Source organism: Bubalus kerabau, chromosome 6, assembly GCF_029407905.1.
Source record: "Bubalus kerabau isolate K-KA32 ecotype Philippines breed swamp buffalo chromosome 6, PCC_UOA_SB_1v2, whole genome shotgun sequence".
Classification (NCBI taxonomy): Eukaryota; Metazoa; Chordata; class Mammalia; order Artiodactyla; family Bovidae; genus Bubalus; species Bubalus kerabau.
The window spans coordinates 17,880,815-17,896,108 of record NC_073629.1 but is presented as its reverse complement, the minus strand read 5'-3'; the positions used below and the strand labels follow the sequence as shown (position 1 = coordinate 17,896,108).

Here is a 15,294-nt window from a genome sequence, read left to right as displayed (position 1 = left end):
CTTTCGGTTCTGTCTCTGGGAGACTACTATTCTCTTCCTCCACTGGACTGTACTTTCTATTGATTTTTTGAAGTGATTTGCCACTTCTTAGGGCTTCCCAGGTGGCTCATTGAAGAATCTGCCTGCCAATGTAGGAGATGCAGGAATCATGGGTTCAGTCCCTGGGTGGGGAAGATCCACTGGAGGATGAAATGGCAACCCACTCCAGTATTCTTTGCCTGGTGAATCCTATGGACAGAGGATCCTGGTGGGCTACAGTCCATAGGGGTCACAAAGAGTCAGACACAACTGAGCATGCACACACCACACCATTTCTCGGGCTTCTCAAACCATTCTGTGTATTCGACCTAGTCTCTTGCAACTCAATTTCAAAAGGATTAGTCAAATAGAATAGAAAGAAAGATCTACAACAGGACTGGAGTTTGGGGGTTGGGGTCTATAGATATTTACAAAAGCTATGAGAATATCCTCAACTAGGAGATGGGCATCAGAAAGAGCTGAAGTAGGGATAGAAAGAGAAAGGAATAAAAATCAGTGAGAAATGAATTCTTAGGGTTAATAATCATTTACTCCCCATTCCCCTCTCTCAGACTTTCATTTTCAGCCTTTTATGGTTAATGCATATATTTTCAAAGCTTATGTTTGTTTCAGGTCCTGCCAATCACCCTAGGATGTCCTTCAATGAGCAGCAGTGCAAACAGCCATGTGTGCCTCCTCCGTGTCTTCAAAAGACCCAAGAGCAGTGCCAGGCAAAGGCTGAGGAGGTGTGCCTGCCCCCATGCCAGGACCCCTGCCAAGAGAAGTGCACAACGAAAGTTCAAGAGGTGTGTGTTCCTCAGTGTCAGGCATTAAACCAAGACAACTGCCCACAACAAAGCCAAGACCCATGTCTCCCTCTATGTCCAGACCAATGTCCATCTCAGTGCACGGAACCCTGCCAGGAGTTATCTCAGACAAAATGTGTGGAGGTTTGCCCACAGAAAATCCAGGAGACGTGCTTACCCCCTGGCAAGGGGAAGTAGGTGCTCGTAAGGCTATGTGGGGGTCCAGAAGATGATCCCAACCCCAGCCCACACCATGGTGACCTTCTCTTATGGGTACCTCTGTGTGCACCCTGCTCTCGCCTCCTGGCTTCCTCAGGACTTGGTCTGTGTCTCTGAAGACAGTTCTCTCCATATTTCCTCAACCTCTGTGAATACATATGGTTGTCAACAATCTATTAGAAGATCTTAGCTGTCAGAATGGTGTGGTTATCAAGGAAGACCACAGAAGCCCAGCTCAGCTCCCTTGGGGCAAAAATTCACCCTACCCTGGGTGTGTAACAGCCAAGGATGCCTCCATTCATCTTTCAGAATGTCAACCTCTCACTTGAGTCTCAAAACAAACTGAATTTTGATGGACTTTGCACCAATCACCACCATCACCACCAGAAGTGAGGAGAAGACATTGGTGGTGTTGCAAAACTAAAAAATGGGGTAATTTTGTATCTATATCCCAAAACAATGACAGAAAGTGATTAGATGTTGGAATGTTGGCTTTGTTTTAAAAAATGAAACTAAATGAAATGTAAATGGTTGATTCCAAATAGCAAATAAGGAAAGATGTGATTAGATGTTTGGGGTCCTGGTGATTGATCTTTGTGCCTCATTGTTGACCTGCTTTAGGCCCTTAATTTCTGCCATGTACACTCTTAAGAGATGGATTTGTGACTGTGTGGTGCAGGCTGCTGTCCTCCAGATTCTTTGCCTTCTTCTCCCTGGTGAAGGTAAAATGCAGAATAAAGCTGATTGTAAAACATGCCTGACTTGATGTGTGCTCATTCCTGCTGTTCTTGTGATGATTATTTTCTCCTTTTTTGACAAATCTCAAATAGGAATAAAAAACAGCCCTCCAAGATGTACAGAACAGCCATGCTGAAAGAGGCCTCCTTAAGGGGTACCCAGACCATCCCACTCCCATCCACAACATATCATAGGTCCACCTGTGCCCATATTTCATGCCTGAGAAAATCCAGCTGGGACTGGGACTTCAACACTTCAGGTCCAGGATTCTTTCCACAACAGCATCTTTCCTCTCTGACCCTTGCTTTCCAGAAGAAAGGACTAATATGGGAGGAGGGGCTTTCAATGGAAGAGACATGATACCCACAAGCATAGCATCCCTCTCTGAAGGAAAACCCAGGTGTGCTTCTAAGATGAACACAAACTTGAGGGCCAGAATTGTGTGCCCTACCATCTGGCCAGATTTCAGAAAAGCCAGGCAGGCTGGTTCACCTCCCAGCACCCTGTTACTGCTCCCAGTTGTGGAGGAAACACAAGGCTGTGAGCTCTGGGTTTGCACCAAAGGGCTGAGGAGACTCCAGACTTATAGGCGAGAATCAATGGTGGCTTCTCAGCTGTGCCTGGAGGTCTGACCTGGGCCCTGAGACTTGAGTCAAGGGCCAGGCTCCTGAGGGCTAAAGGGACTCCTCCTTCATCCTCAGGGACCCCCTCCTCCTCAGCCTGTATGGCTATGTCCCCATGGACAGCCTGGCCAGCCCCTCCCTATAGGCTGTGTGAAACCTGAGGCCTCAGCTGTTTGGCTGAACTGGGGCCTTCCAGCAGCTGGGATCACCGAAGGTCTCAGTCTGAGATTTTTCTAAGGTGAGAAAGAACTGGAGGATGACCCGAGGGAGATTTCAAGTGGCAACATGGAGCCCTCAGACACTCACTGAGTCTACAGGTGGCAAGTGCCAGGACCTGCAATCTACACACATTCTCTACAGGAATCCTGACAGCAGGTGGAGTATATTGCCCCTTTGTTAAGGAACCAGTCTGGCTTCACAAAGCTAGCAAGTGGTGAAGTCAGCATTCTAACCAGAGTTCTTCTTGACTTCAGAACAGACTCTTACTTGCATGAGGAAAGTGTGCACGGCACACAGATGAGATTTCCAGAAGCTGTGTTATTCTCATTCATTCACTCATCCGCCTATCATTTGCTCACGATCACCTACCAAGTGCTGAAGATCCAAGCAGGAGGCACCCCCACATAGGGCTAGAGAGCTGTCTTTCCACGAGGCACACGTGCCAAGGGAAACGTTACAAAACCTCCCGCACCTATCAAGCCCCTGAACATCTCCAGAGGTCTGAATCCATTCTCTTGCCTCTTTGCCTGCTTGGACTAAGTTTTCTCTTCCATTTTCCAATTGTGGAATAAGCCAGCTGCTCCACAGTGCCCAGATGGCTCAGCAGATAAAGAATCCACCTGCAGTGCAGGAGACACAGGGGACACAAGTTCAATCCCTGTGTCAGGAAGATCCCCCTGGAGCAGACAATAGCAACCCACTTCAGTATTCTCGCCTGGGAAATCCCACGGGCAGAGGAGCTTGACAGGCTACAGTCCGTCCAGTCGCAAAGAGTCAGACACGCTTGACACTATGGAGAGACAAACACTTTCTGCAACGCTTTCCCCAGGGCCCCAGCTTGCAAGGAGAGCCTTGCCAGTAGTGAAGCTTCTGACTGGGCTGAGGAGGCTCAGGGACATTCCTCTAACCTGGCTCAAGCCCAGGGAATGTCTTTGATCTCTGGCACTAAAAGTGTGTACAGAATCAAGTCCAAGATCAGATGCTCAGGTGCTGAGTGGAAGCATGAGGCGGATGAGCAGGGAGAGTCCAGCAATATCAGAGAGAGGACAACCCGCTGATTACAGGGGAGGCCTCAGCAGATGGGGGAGGCAAACCTGCAGATCGCAGATAGGGGAGCAGACATCAGGGAGCCAGCAGGCCCTCATCAAGCTCTGTCATGGGAACCGCCACACCAGGCTCCTGCTCATAGAACTCTGCCCAGCCCTCCCTGCACTGCTGCGATGCGGACTGAGGCCCCAGTGACACAACCCGGGCCATGGAGACAGCCAGGACCAAGCCCCACAGCAATCACACTTCCCCAGCTGTTTGCATCTGAGGTGAAGCCTTTCAGAAAGGGGTGGGGGGAGGGGATCACCAGGGAGATTCCCAGATGCTACAAGTCCTAGTTGACAATTGCTAAAGAAAACCAAACATGAATGCCATAGGCTTTTTGTTTTTGTTAAGTCCTTACTGAATTTGTTACAATACTGCTTCTTGGCTGCATTTTTTGGCCATGAGACATGTGGGATCTTATCTCTCCTACCAGGGATTGAACCCACACCCCCTGCATTGGCAGGTGAAGTCCAAACCACTAGACAGCCACAGAAGTCCCTGAGTGCCATCGTGTTAATATTCCCCTCCACCAAACACCCACAGCCACATAACCAGAACTAAAACTACCCTGATTCCCCCAAAGTGTTGACTTCTGATCATTAGCAAACTTAAGCCTTCCTCCTGTCAGCATGATCTCACAGTTTCCCAGCCAATCGGCTACAGAAGAGTAGTTTTGGGTGGCACTGTTACCCAAAGAGAGTAATTCCACATAGCACTGTTACCACTGCAGGCTTCTGGTGGCCAGGCGTGATAAACAGGAATGTACTTCCTCACTTTAGAAACTGAGCTGTAACCCTCATTTTCTCAGAGTCTTGCCATTTTCAGCTTGAAGCCTTTCCAGTTCTACAAACTGTTCTTCTGTACAATTAATAATCTTTTACATTTTCCCCCAACTTGATTTGGTTTTAATTTTTGACTCAGTTAACTCAGTATGTGGCACGTGTGGCCCCATGGGCTCCGGGTACCAAGAGAAGAAGCTGCAGAGTGTCAAGAGCACACAGGAGGTGGTGGGGTTCACCCAGCCCTCGGGTAACTGTTTGTGGAGAACCGCCCTATGCAGGAGGGAGGGGGACGCGTGATGGAGCAGCAGTCTGAAGACTCTCACTTCAGTGAATATTGAAATCTATTTAGTCCAGAGCACCACTGCTCCCAAAGGAGCAGGATAGTGGTGCTCAAGTATTTTAAGTGACTTTGTGACGAAGGAAATGGATTTCTATGAGGTTACAAAGGATGGAGTTGGAACCAATGGACAGAAATTACAAATTTGGGTTCAGTTTAGTTATTTAGTTACTTTCTGCCACTGTGAAAGTGAAGTCGCTCAGTCGTGTCCGACTCTTTGCAATCCCATGGACTGTAGCCTACTAGGCTCCTCCATCTATGGGATTTTTCAGGCAAGAATACTGGAGTGGGTTGCCATTTCCTTCTCCAGGAGATCTTCCCAACCCAGAGATTGAACCCGGGTGTCCCACACTGTAGGCAGATGCTTAACCCAGCTCTCATATAATGAGATCTGCTTGCTGGCAAGAGGAGCTGCCTTTGGACTTGCCATGCTTCCACAGATTGGAGGTGTGCAACTAGGGAGTGAGAACTACTGTGAGAACCATGCTTCCTTCCACCTGTCCAGTGCTGAGACTCACCTCACTCATCTAACTGTCCTGGGCAGAGTGGGGATCAGCGGGCAGAGGAGCCTAAGGGGACAGGGAGACTCAGGAGATCTGACCCTGAGGTCAGGAGACAGAGGAAATTACTCTGGCCTCTAATACACCCCCAGAGGCCCTTTGGGAACCCAAACTTCTGGGGAACAGCAGAGTGTGGACCACAGCTTGAAGCAAAAGGAAAGGAGAACAGGTAAGTGATAGGAGGTGGCTCCCCCAAATTTAGGACTTTTAAAATATGGAGTGGGGCCCAAGCACTTCAGCCCTGAGTGGCACCTCACAGTAATTCCTCACTGCCTTCCAAATCCAGTCTCCCCAGCCAGGGTTTAGCACACCTCTCTTCCCTTTATTCCTTACTACTTGGCTTTCTGGAGCTTCTTTCTCTCCCAGGCCAGCATGGTGCATCTGCTCCAGGCATACGTGCACCTAACAACCATCGAAGCCTTCTTTCCACTCGTATCTGCCTCTCTCCAACCCAGGATTCCCCCATGGCTTGTGTCTATAAACCTATGCATTTCAAGCTCACCTCCTCCAGGAAGCCTTCCATGATGTCAAGTCTACTTCCTAAATGTACAGAGAGACTTCTGCAACACTTCAGCCTGGGCGCCATGCTCCCACACTGGTCCCTAGGGCTCTGTGGCCCCTTGCAGCTGCCTGGCATGTGACTGGCCTCTATCTCCTGTCAGTGTGAGAGCCCCGGATGATGGCCCATGAGCCTAGCTGTGTTCTTTGCCTCTCTTCACTGGACCAACCACACAGAGGTCTTAGGCACTGTCAGAGTCATCCAACCACCATGTCCTTTGAGGCAAAGATGAAGGAGGCTTCTTTTATTGTTAGGGTGACCAAAATCATCCTGGCTGTCCTGGAACTGAGGAGGTTGCCAAGATGCAGGACTTTGATGTTAACATTAGGAAAGGCCCCCAGGAACCAAGACAAGCTGATCACCCTAACCAGGTACCTGCATGTACAAGACACACTGTCTAACGATACAGGAGTGTAGATGCAGAGCAGATAGGACTCCCCGTGTTGGAGAAGTTCGCAGACCAAGCTGGGAATAGGAAAACCTCCCAGAAAAACTGCAAGCCCAGACTTATTGTCTACTGCCTGCCCACACTCTCTCTGGCCCCACTGGGTGTGTGTATGTGTTGGATAGGGGACACTACTCCAACAGGCAGGTGCCCAGGCCAGGCCTGGATAAACACAAACTGGCAGGTCCTGGCTCAGAGAAGTAGTACAGTTAGGCGGTATCCCATATCTTCCCACTCCATCCCCACTACCGTCATTACCCCAGGACATCTCAGTCAATGGAAAACAGGTCTGGACTTGCCCACTCCTCTTCCTTCTCTCCCACAGACACTGACCTCACACCTGAAAATGGCTAGAAGTAAAGGCAGGCAGGCTGGCAGGGCCATCTAACCTGAAGTTCCCCATCTCTCTTCCTCTCCAGCAGTCTCATAACACCTGGCCCTCCTTTAGAAGTCCCTTTCTCTTCCCAACAGCACCATCTACTGGCCATGTAGGCACTGCGCCTGAGTCAGAGATGGCTGCTCACGCTGGGGCCCAGCCAGCCAGTCTGCTGAGCAGAGTCAAGAGCACAGAGATGGGAGGAAGGCTAAATGTGCAAGACAAAAGTTAAATAATGTATGGGGTTAAAGTGCATAACGGTTCAGAACATAAGCTCAGGACTCAGATTGCAGGGATTTAAATTTGAACCCCACCACTTCTTTTCCTTTAAAAAAATTTTCTGAGGACCTTGTATGGGCCAGTACTGTTCCAAGCACTGGATATACAGTGATGAATTAGAGGTTCTGCTTCCCAGAGCTTACGTGAATGGAAGAAGACAGACAAAAGGCAACTAAGCAAATGTATAAATAAGAAAATATAGAAAACAAAATAGGGTGAGGAGACAATATCTGTTGAGGAGGTCTTTTTAGCCAGGTCGTCTGGAAAAGCCTGCCTTAGCAGGTGAGGTGTGAATGGCAATGTGAATGATCTGAAGGAGCCAGCTGTGTGGAGGATGGGAATGAGTGTTAGCACAGACAGAGCAGCATCTGCAAGGAAGCTGGGTAGCCTCTGGAGTCTCCTCTGGACACTGCGGTTGAAGGTGAACACTGACCAAATTTTAGTCCATCCAAGTGAATGTGAGCAGAAGGGTAAGGCCTCTTGTCACAGGAGCCCTGAGTGAGAAATAGGAGCATTTCACACAAAGATGAGAAGTCTTAGGGGACACAGGATGGCTGTCTTCAGACTTTCAAATGTGATCCCAGAGGAAAGAGCATGGGTGAATTCAGGGTACAGGAAGGCAGATTTCTGTTCATTTCAGGAATAAAATGTCCCAGTAATGAAAACGACTGCCCATGCCATAGTGAGTTCGCCATCACTGAAAGTATGCAAGAAGAGGCCAATGGCTGGCCCAGAAGGTTATAGACGTTTGGACTCAATGCTTTATTAGTCTTTTAACTTATACTCAAATTCTTAACAGGTTGCTCTGAAGGTAGGGAAAACAGCCTTGGTCAGCAGCCAATCACTGAAGACATCTGCCCCGTCCCCAGGATGGCGAACACACCACATCAAGGGAGAGAACCTTGCTACAGAACAAGTTTCTCACACCCAGCACCGACCCTGGTGTGCGAGGAGGAGGACAAGCCCTTGTGTTCCCTCGTGGTCTATGCCTGCTCCCTCTCCCCGCCACAGCACCCGAAGATGGGCACTTCCTCCCCTGCAGCAGCCTGAGGAAAAGGCAGTCCAGGTTCTCAGAGAAAATATCCCACTCTTCCGGTCTCGAACCTCTTTATGTTGCACTACCTCTCTTCATTGCACTACAAAATATTTGCCCATAATAACCAATGCATACATGAAAAAGGCATGTTCACCTCATTATTCATCAGAGAAATACAAATTAAAACCTCAAGAGCACACCCACTGGAAGGGCTAAAATTAAAAAGACAGAATGTGCAGAGATGAGAGGCTGTGAGAGCGCACACCAGTGCAACCAGTTCGGAAAGCTCTTTGACTCCAGTTTACTGAAGCCAAATGTCTGGAGAGCCAGTGACTGAGCAGCTCCTCTCCTAGACATATTCTCTGCATATGGTCACTAAAACTCAAATATTAAAATGTTCACGCTAGTATGATTCATAATAGCCAGATATCAGAAACTTCCAAAATGCCCATCGATGAATACAAATTTTGAATATAAACAAAATGCCCACCAATGAATATAAACAATAATCACATGATAGGATACAGTGATGTGTTCGAATGATGCGCAGCTACACACCTCAACATAGCTAATTCTCACAAATATAAATTAAGTGAGCAGGAAAGGAAACACACACAAAATATTAAGGTGAACCATGTAAAATTGGCTTTACAGAGATGAAAAACTTAAATATTGACAATTCTGACAATGTCCTTTTATGTCATTCAGATAACATACAAGAATTGGCAAAGCAAATCTGGGTTGCAGAGACCAGGACAGAGGTTACAGGAGTTGGGGGCAGCATGATAATACATGGAAGGGAGCAGAAGAGAATATTCATTTTCTTGATCTGGCAGCTGCTTACCTTGGTGTATTTAGTTTGTGAAGATTCACTGAACTGTGCACTCATGATATTTACATTTTTTCAGATGTATACTTTAATGAAAAGTCTGTTCATCTTATTTGAATTCATCATGTAATACATACATATCATTTATAAGCAATCAATATGTACTATCATCTTAACATCATACAAGTTAGAAAACAAACACAAAATGTAGACTATTTAAAGGATGAGATAAATATGGGGAAAAAGAAAAATATTTTTTTTCTGGCCCCAGTGGATGGTTTTATGCAGCCTCAGTGGACCAGCATGCTCTCTGGAAATTTTTGTATAATGGAGCCTTGGTTTACTCAGTAGCTGCATGACCTTGGGCAAATCTCCCAGCTTCAGTCTACATCTGTAAAATTGAAATGTCAATCATTCACCCATACTTCCAGACAGCTACCCTCGTAATCAAATGAGATATTTGTGAAAATACTAGACTGTGCGTATGTTCTTCCCTCTGCTGGGTTGGTCTTTTCTCTACTTGTCTGCCAGGCAAACGCCTTCACAGCTCAGCCTAGTGTCATATCCTCTGTGCAACTGCTTCTCCTGACACCCTGAGGCCTTCTCACCCACGCTGGGATCCCGGTTCGCCAGTTCACACACATGCCGTCCCTTGGAGGTGACCCAACTGGATGCAGTGCATTTCTTGGCATGCCTGTCTCCCCTATCAGGCTGTGCACCCAGAGAGCAGGGCCTATTGTTTTCTTCCCTGCGTCCCAGAGGTCAGAATGGAGCCCGGCACAGTGGTGCCAAATGTAGGGCCTCTGGACTTGACTGCATTGGTTTGCAGTTCAGAGAAAGCCCCAGACCAGAACTCCCCTGGGACAACAGAGACCTTAATGAAGGACGTCTGGCTGCAGGTGTCATGTGTGGGCAAGTCACTGGGCAGAAGCTGGGCATCTGCTTGCCCAAACCAGGGACAAGCCAACATTGAAGCCTGGGTTGCCATTTATAGGGCTTCCAGGGGTGGACTTGGCACTTGTATGAACGCTGCACGCCAGTTATGGAGGCAGCCCCGCCTGGGCCTTTCACACCGCAGAAGCTGAAGCAGGTCCAAATGGCATTCATGCTTCAGGCCACGATCAGACTCCATGTGGGACTGCACCGCAGAGTCCACCCAGCTCCCACCCTCCTCTTTGCCTCTAGCATGTCCTCCTAGAATAGGGGGCTCCTCCTCCTTACCCTCCAGAGCTTCACGAACTCAGAGGTTGCACGCTGTACCCCTCACACCATATCACACACACACACACACACACACACATATGCCCTCCACAACACACACCACACAACATATATGCAACATATATGCACACATGTGCATACATACAAAATACACACACACACAGGCCCTCCAATCCTGAGCCAGTGCAGATGACTCTGGGTGCTGGGACCATGTCCACTCCCTTTGCCTTTTGGATAAAGCACAGGCCCTGTTGGCCACAGAGGCAGAAGAAAAGTGATAGTTCTGCAGTTGGAAAATGGATCTCTGCATTTGTGTCCATCACAGGTCCTTCACCTGAGGCCTGAGTGGCCCTAGATTTCAGCTGGTGTTGGAGAAATATCCCATCTGATGATCCAGCATTGATGGTCAAGGACCCCAATCTGAAGATAGGACACAGCTAATCTTGGGGACTACTGCACAATTGCACTCATCTCACACGCTAGCAAACTAATGCTCAAAATTCTCCAAGTGAGGCTTCAACAGTACATGAACCAAGAACTTCCAGATGTTCAAGCTGGATTTAGGAAAGGCAGAGGAACCAGAGATCAAATTGCCAACATCTATTGGATCATAGAAAAAGCATTCCAGAAAAGCATCTATTTCTGCGTAGTTGACTATGCCAAAGCTTTCGACTGTGTGGATCACAACAAACTATAGAAAATTCTTCAAGAGATGGGAATACTAGATCACGTTACCTGCCTCCTGAAAAATCTATATGGAGATCAGGAAGGAACAGTTAGAACCAGCCATGGAACAACGGACTGATTCCAAATCGGGAAAGGAATATGTCAAGGCTGTATATTGTCACCCTGCTTATTTAACTTATATGCAGAATAAATCATGAAAAATGCTGGGCTGGATGAAGCACAAGTTGGAATCAAGCTTGGCGGGAGAAATATCAATAACCTCAGATATGCAGATGACACTACCCTTATGGCAGAAAGCGAAGAGGAACTGAGGAGCCTCTTGATGAAAGTGAAAGAGGAGGGTGAAAAATCTTCCTTAAAACTCAACATTCAGAAAACTAAGATCATGGCATCCAGTCCCATCACTTCATGGCAAATAGATAGGGAAACAATGGAAACAGTGACCAACCTAGACAGCATATTAAAAAGCAGAGACATTACTTTGCCAACAAAGGTCCATCTAGTCAAAGCTATGGTTTTTTCAGTAGTCATGTATGGATGTGAGAGTTGGACTAGAAAGAAAGCTGAGGTCTTAAGAATCAGCTCAAAAGATTTAATGCTTTTGAACTGTGGTGTTGGAGAAGACTCTTGAGAGTCCCTTGGACTGCAACAAGATCCAACCAGTCAATCCTAAAGGAAATCAGTCCTGAATATTCATTGGAAGGACTAATGCTGAAGCGGAAGCTCCAATACTTGGGGCACCTGATTCAAAGAACTGACTCAGTGGAAAAGACCTTGATCCTGGGAAAGATTGAAGGGCTTCCAGGGGTGGACTTGGCACTTGTATGAACGCTGCATGCCAGTTATGAAGGACTGAAGGTGGGAGGAGAAGGGGATGACAGAGAATGAGATGGTTTGATGGCATCACCGACTCAATAGACATGAGTTTGAGCAGGCTCCAGGAGTTGGTGATAGACAGGGAAGCCTGATGTGCTGCAGTCCATGGGGTCACAAAGAATCAGACACGACTGAGCAACTAAACTGAACTGAGCTGAATCTTGGGGACAACCCCCCAGCCCTTCCCTCTGGACCCTCCCTAAAGATTGGAGACACATAGTTTGGCCTTCAGGCCACACCCAGTTTGAGGAGAAAGGCAAAGTCCCTGGCCTCAGAAGACCCCCACGTGCTCATGTCCCTACAAATTTTGAGAAGACTCATCTCACACACCTTTATCTTCACACTTTCCAAATTTTGGTCATTAGAAGATATGGTATAAAAAAATAAATGAAAAAAAACTGTATAACTTCTTTTCACATTTAAAGATCCCTGTCCAAAATATGGCTAATGTTTTCCCATCCATGTATTAGATATTCCACTGTGTTCGAGCCCAGTCTCTGGTTTAAACATTGATTCTGACACTTTAGCCTTATATCACTGCAGTTTAATAAGTCTATCATCAACACCATCACCCATATTTTAAATCTGACCCAATTTTAAATGCAAGAATTTTTGTACCAAAGATGGAGCAGTGGTCAAGAACCAAGGATGGTGCCAAGCTGCCCAGAATGGGGGCCTATCTGTGGTCACACACCCCAGCAAAGTCTTCATCAGGGCCACCATGCTTCTATTCTCCACCCTGCCCCAGCTCTTTAGACTCCAGGTGACTCTCTTGAGGCCACATCTGCTTGAGTGATGACGCTACTCAGTGGAGCTGACTCACAGAATGAGTCGCCCCAAGTGAATTTGAAAGAAGAGGACAATTGTGCAAGGTGTGTTTTGACAGGCTCTGAGGAGGGGCTGGATGTGAAGCAGCAAGAAGGACCAGCTGATAATTATCACTGCTCCTACTAGAACCTCCAGATGACAAATCCACCTTGGTGTCCACAACCCCACAGATTGCTAAAGCTTAAAGTAGGTGGGTCTCATTGACTATTCCACCCACATCCTCAAATAGTATAAAGGAATCACTCTGTTTCAAGAAATCAGATCATCAGCCCCATCTACTAGCCCTCTGGTTTCAGCTCTGGGGCAGGTTGCTAGAAGAGCCAGGGATATAAAGCCTGTCTAGCCTCCTTACCTGATGTCTTTTCAGGTCCTTTCTACCCTGGACATTAAGCAGTTCTAAGCAGAAGTCAGGGAGCACCCCGGAGGGGGAAATCACCATGCATATAAGAAACAATGTGAGAATCCAGAGTACCTAATTCCCCAGAGCACAAGGTCCCATCTACTGTATAGCACTGGGGACTCTGCTCAATGTTATGTGGCAGCCTGGATTGAAGGGTAGCCTGGGGGAAATTGGATACATATATATGTGTGGCTAAGTCCCTTTACTGTCCACCTGAAACTATCACAACATTGTTAATTGGCTACACTCTAATATAAAATACAAAGTTTTAAAAAACTTTTTAAATCCCCCTTCCCCTTCTAGTGCTAAAGAGCACCAGATCCCAAGAGAAAGGATCAAATCTCCAGCTCCAGACACTGCAGACTAGTGGTATATCCCTGGTATAAAGAATGCTTGGCAGCCAGCTGTGAATACAAAGATAACTCATGAAATTGACATGGCATGCCCATTCATCTGTTCATTGATTCAGTGGGCATCTAATGGGAGCCTTCTGTGACTGGTGATGAGCCAGGCCCTAGGAATTTATTTTAAAAATACGACATAGTTGATACCCTCAAAGGCTCAAAGTCTACTGGGTAAGGCAAACATAAAAACAGAAAAAGTTGAAATAGGACAAAAGAAGTTCAATGTTAGAAAAATACCTAGCTTAAAAGATGGCCATGGGTGGGAGGAAGCAACCCAGCCCAGGTGGGTGAGGAAGTTAAATCACAAAAGTAGAGATAGTTGAGCTATAACTTTTTTAAAAAACTGAACCTGAGACCCTAGCTTCAGCTTGATCTCTTAACTCCTGGACCTTCTTACCTATGTGGAAGTCGCTTGTGCTCTCAGTGCCTTGGTTTATAAAATGAAGGTACTAAAGTATATGCCCACAAAGCTTCTGTCCAGCTCACAGAGTCTGAATATCCATGAATCAAGACAATGACTCCAAGCCCAGGAATGGACCCAGAAACCCAAATATGATTCAGTTTCTACAGGTCAAAATCAGCCATAAGCTCAGACACTAAATAAGTTTAAAGGAAGTGTTGGAAGTGGTGGTTTAGTCGCTAAGTCGTGTCCAATTCTTGTGACCCCATGGACTGTAGCCCTCCAGGTTCCTCTGTCCATGGGGTTCTCCAGACAAGAATACTGGAGTTGGTTGCCATTTCCTTCTCCAATTCAAGTAAATGCTCAGTCCTTAATGTTTGGCAACACTCAAATCTCAATATGAGTGCAATTTTTTAGGTGTATGACACATCCAAGTGTTAGTAAATATGGCCATGTTTTTGCACCCCCTTCAAACTACACTAATAGTATAATAACACTTTTGGATGTAATGAACCTGGGCTGTCACGCCACACAAAACTGGAAGATGGATTATGTAGCTCTATATCTTGGTTCAGGTAAAGCCAGAAGACACTAGGTCCTAGAATCTAGCTGTTGCCAGAGAATATGCATGTGTGCATGGTCCGTCACTCAGTAGTGTCTAACTCTACGATCCCGTGGACAGTAGGCTACCAGGCACCTCTCTCCATGAATTTTCCAGGTAAGAATACTGAAGTGAGTCGCTATTTCCTACTCCAGGGGATCTTCCCAACCCAAAGATCGAACCTGCATCTCTTCTGTCTCCTGCATTGGCAGGCAGATTCTTTACCACTGTGCCACCTGGGAAGCCCACCAGGGAATATAGATCAATATTAATTGAACATTACTGAAAATGGTCCTCTTTCAGTTGACTCAACAATTCCTTGAAACCAGTTTGTACATTGTCCTCAAAGGGCTGGCAGTGAAGATGTTGATGGGAGACCATTTGCAGCTAATTCAGAACACAGGGATCTCGAGAGAAACCAGTCAGCTCAGAATCAGCTCAATACCTTGCTAAGGTATTTCTGCAATCAAACTTTCTGTTTTCAGGACAAATAATTCTGCCTGAACTGTGAGACAAAAGACCAGAGACTCAGTCAAGGACCTCTGGAAGGATAAGAGCTGACCCAAGCTGCTTCAAGACAAAATCTCACCTGTAGGTGGCCCCAAAGCCTGGCTCCACACAGAAGCAGGCACCCTTCCACTTAGCCTCCCGCTCCGGTTGGACTTCTCAGTCTTCATGAGATGATCAAGCTTGCTCCCTACTCTTCCAGTTTCTAAATCCAGAAGTACGGTCACCAGCATCGCAGGTGTGTATCTGAACGTGTGTCTTCTAAGCTCAGGGGTCCAGAAGCCAACTGGGGAGAACAGTAATGATGACCATAACCAGCACTGTTGCCCATTTGTGATGGGCTGTCGTCCCATCTGACCCATCCCACAGCTCCCTACTGTGGGATCTGGCGTTTCTTCCGTCTGAGATCAGGACTCCCCAAAGAAGTCACACCAGCACTCTAGGGAGGAGGT

The 15,294-nt window shown here is 47.0% G+C and overlaps 1 protein-coding gene across 1 annotated transcript; it reads left to right on the top strand.

The window, feature by feature from the left end:
• Window positions 1-671: 671 nt before the first annotated feature.
• PRR9 (proline rich 9) lies at window positions 672-1,022 on the top strand. Its single transcript, XM_055586831.1, has one exon. The coding sequence runs from the start codon at window positions 672-674 to the stop codon at window positions 1,020-1,022; it is 351 nt and encodes a 116-aa protein (XP_055442806.1).
• The last annotated feature ends 14,272 nt before the right edge of the window (window positions 1,023-15,294 follow it).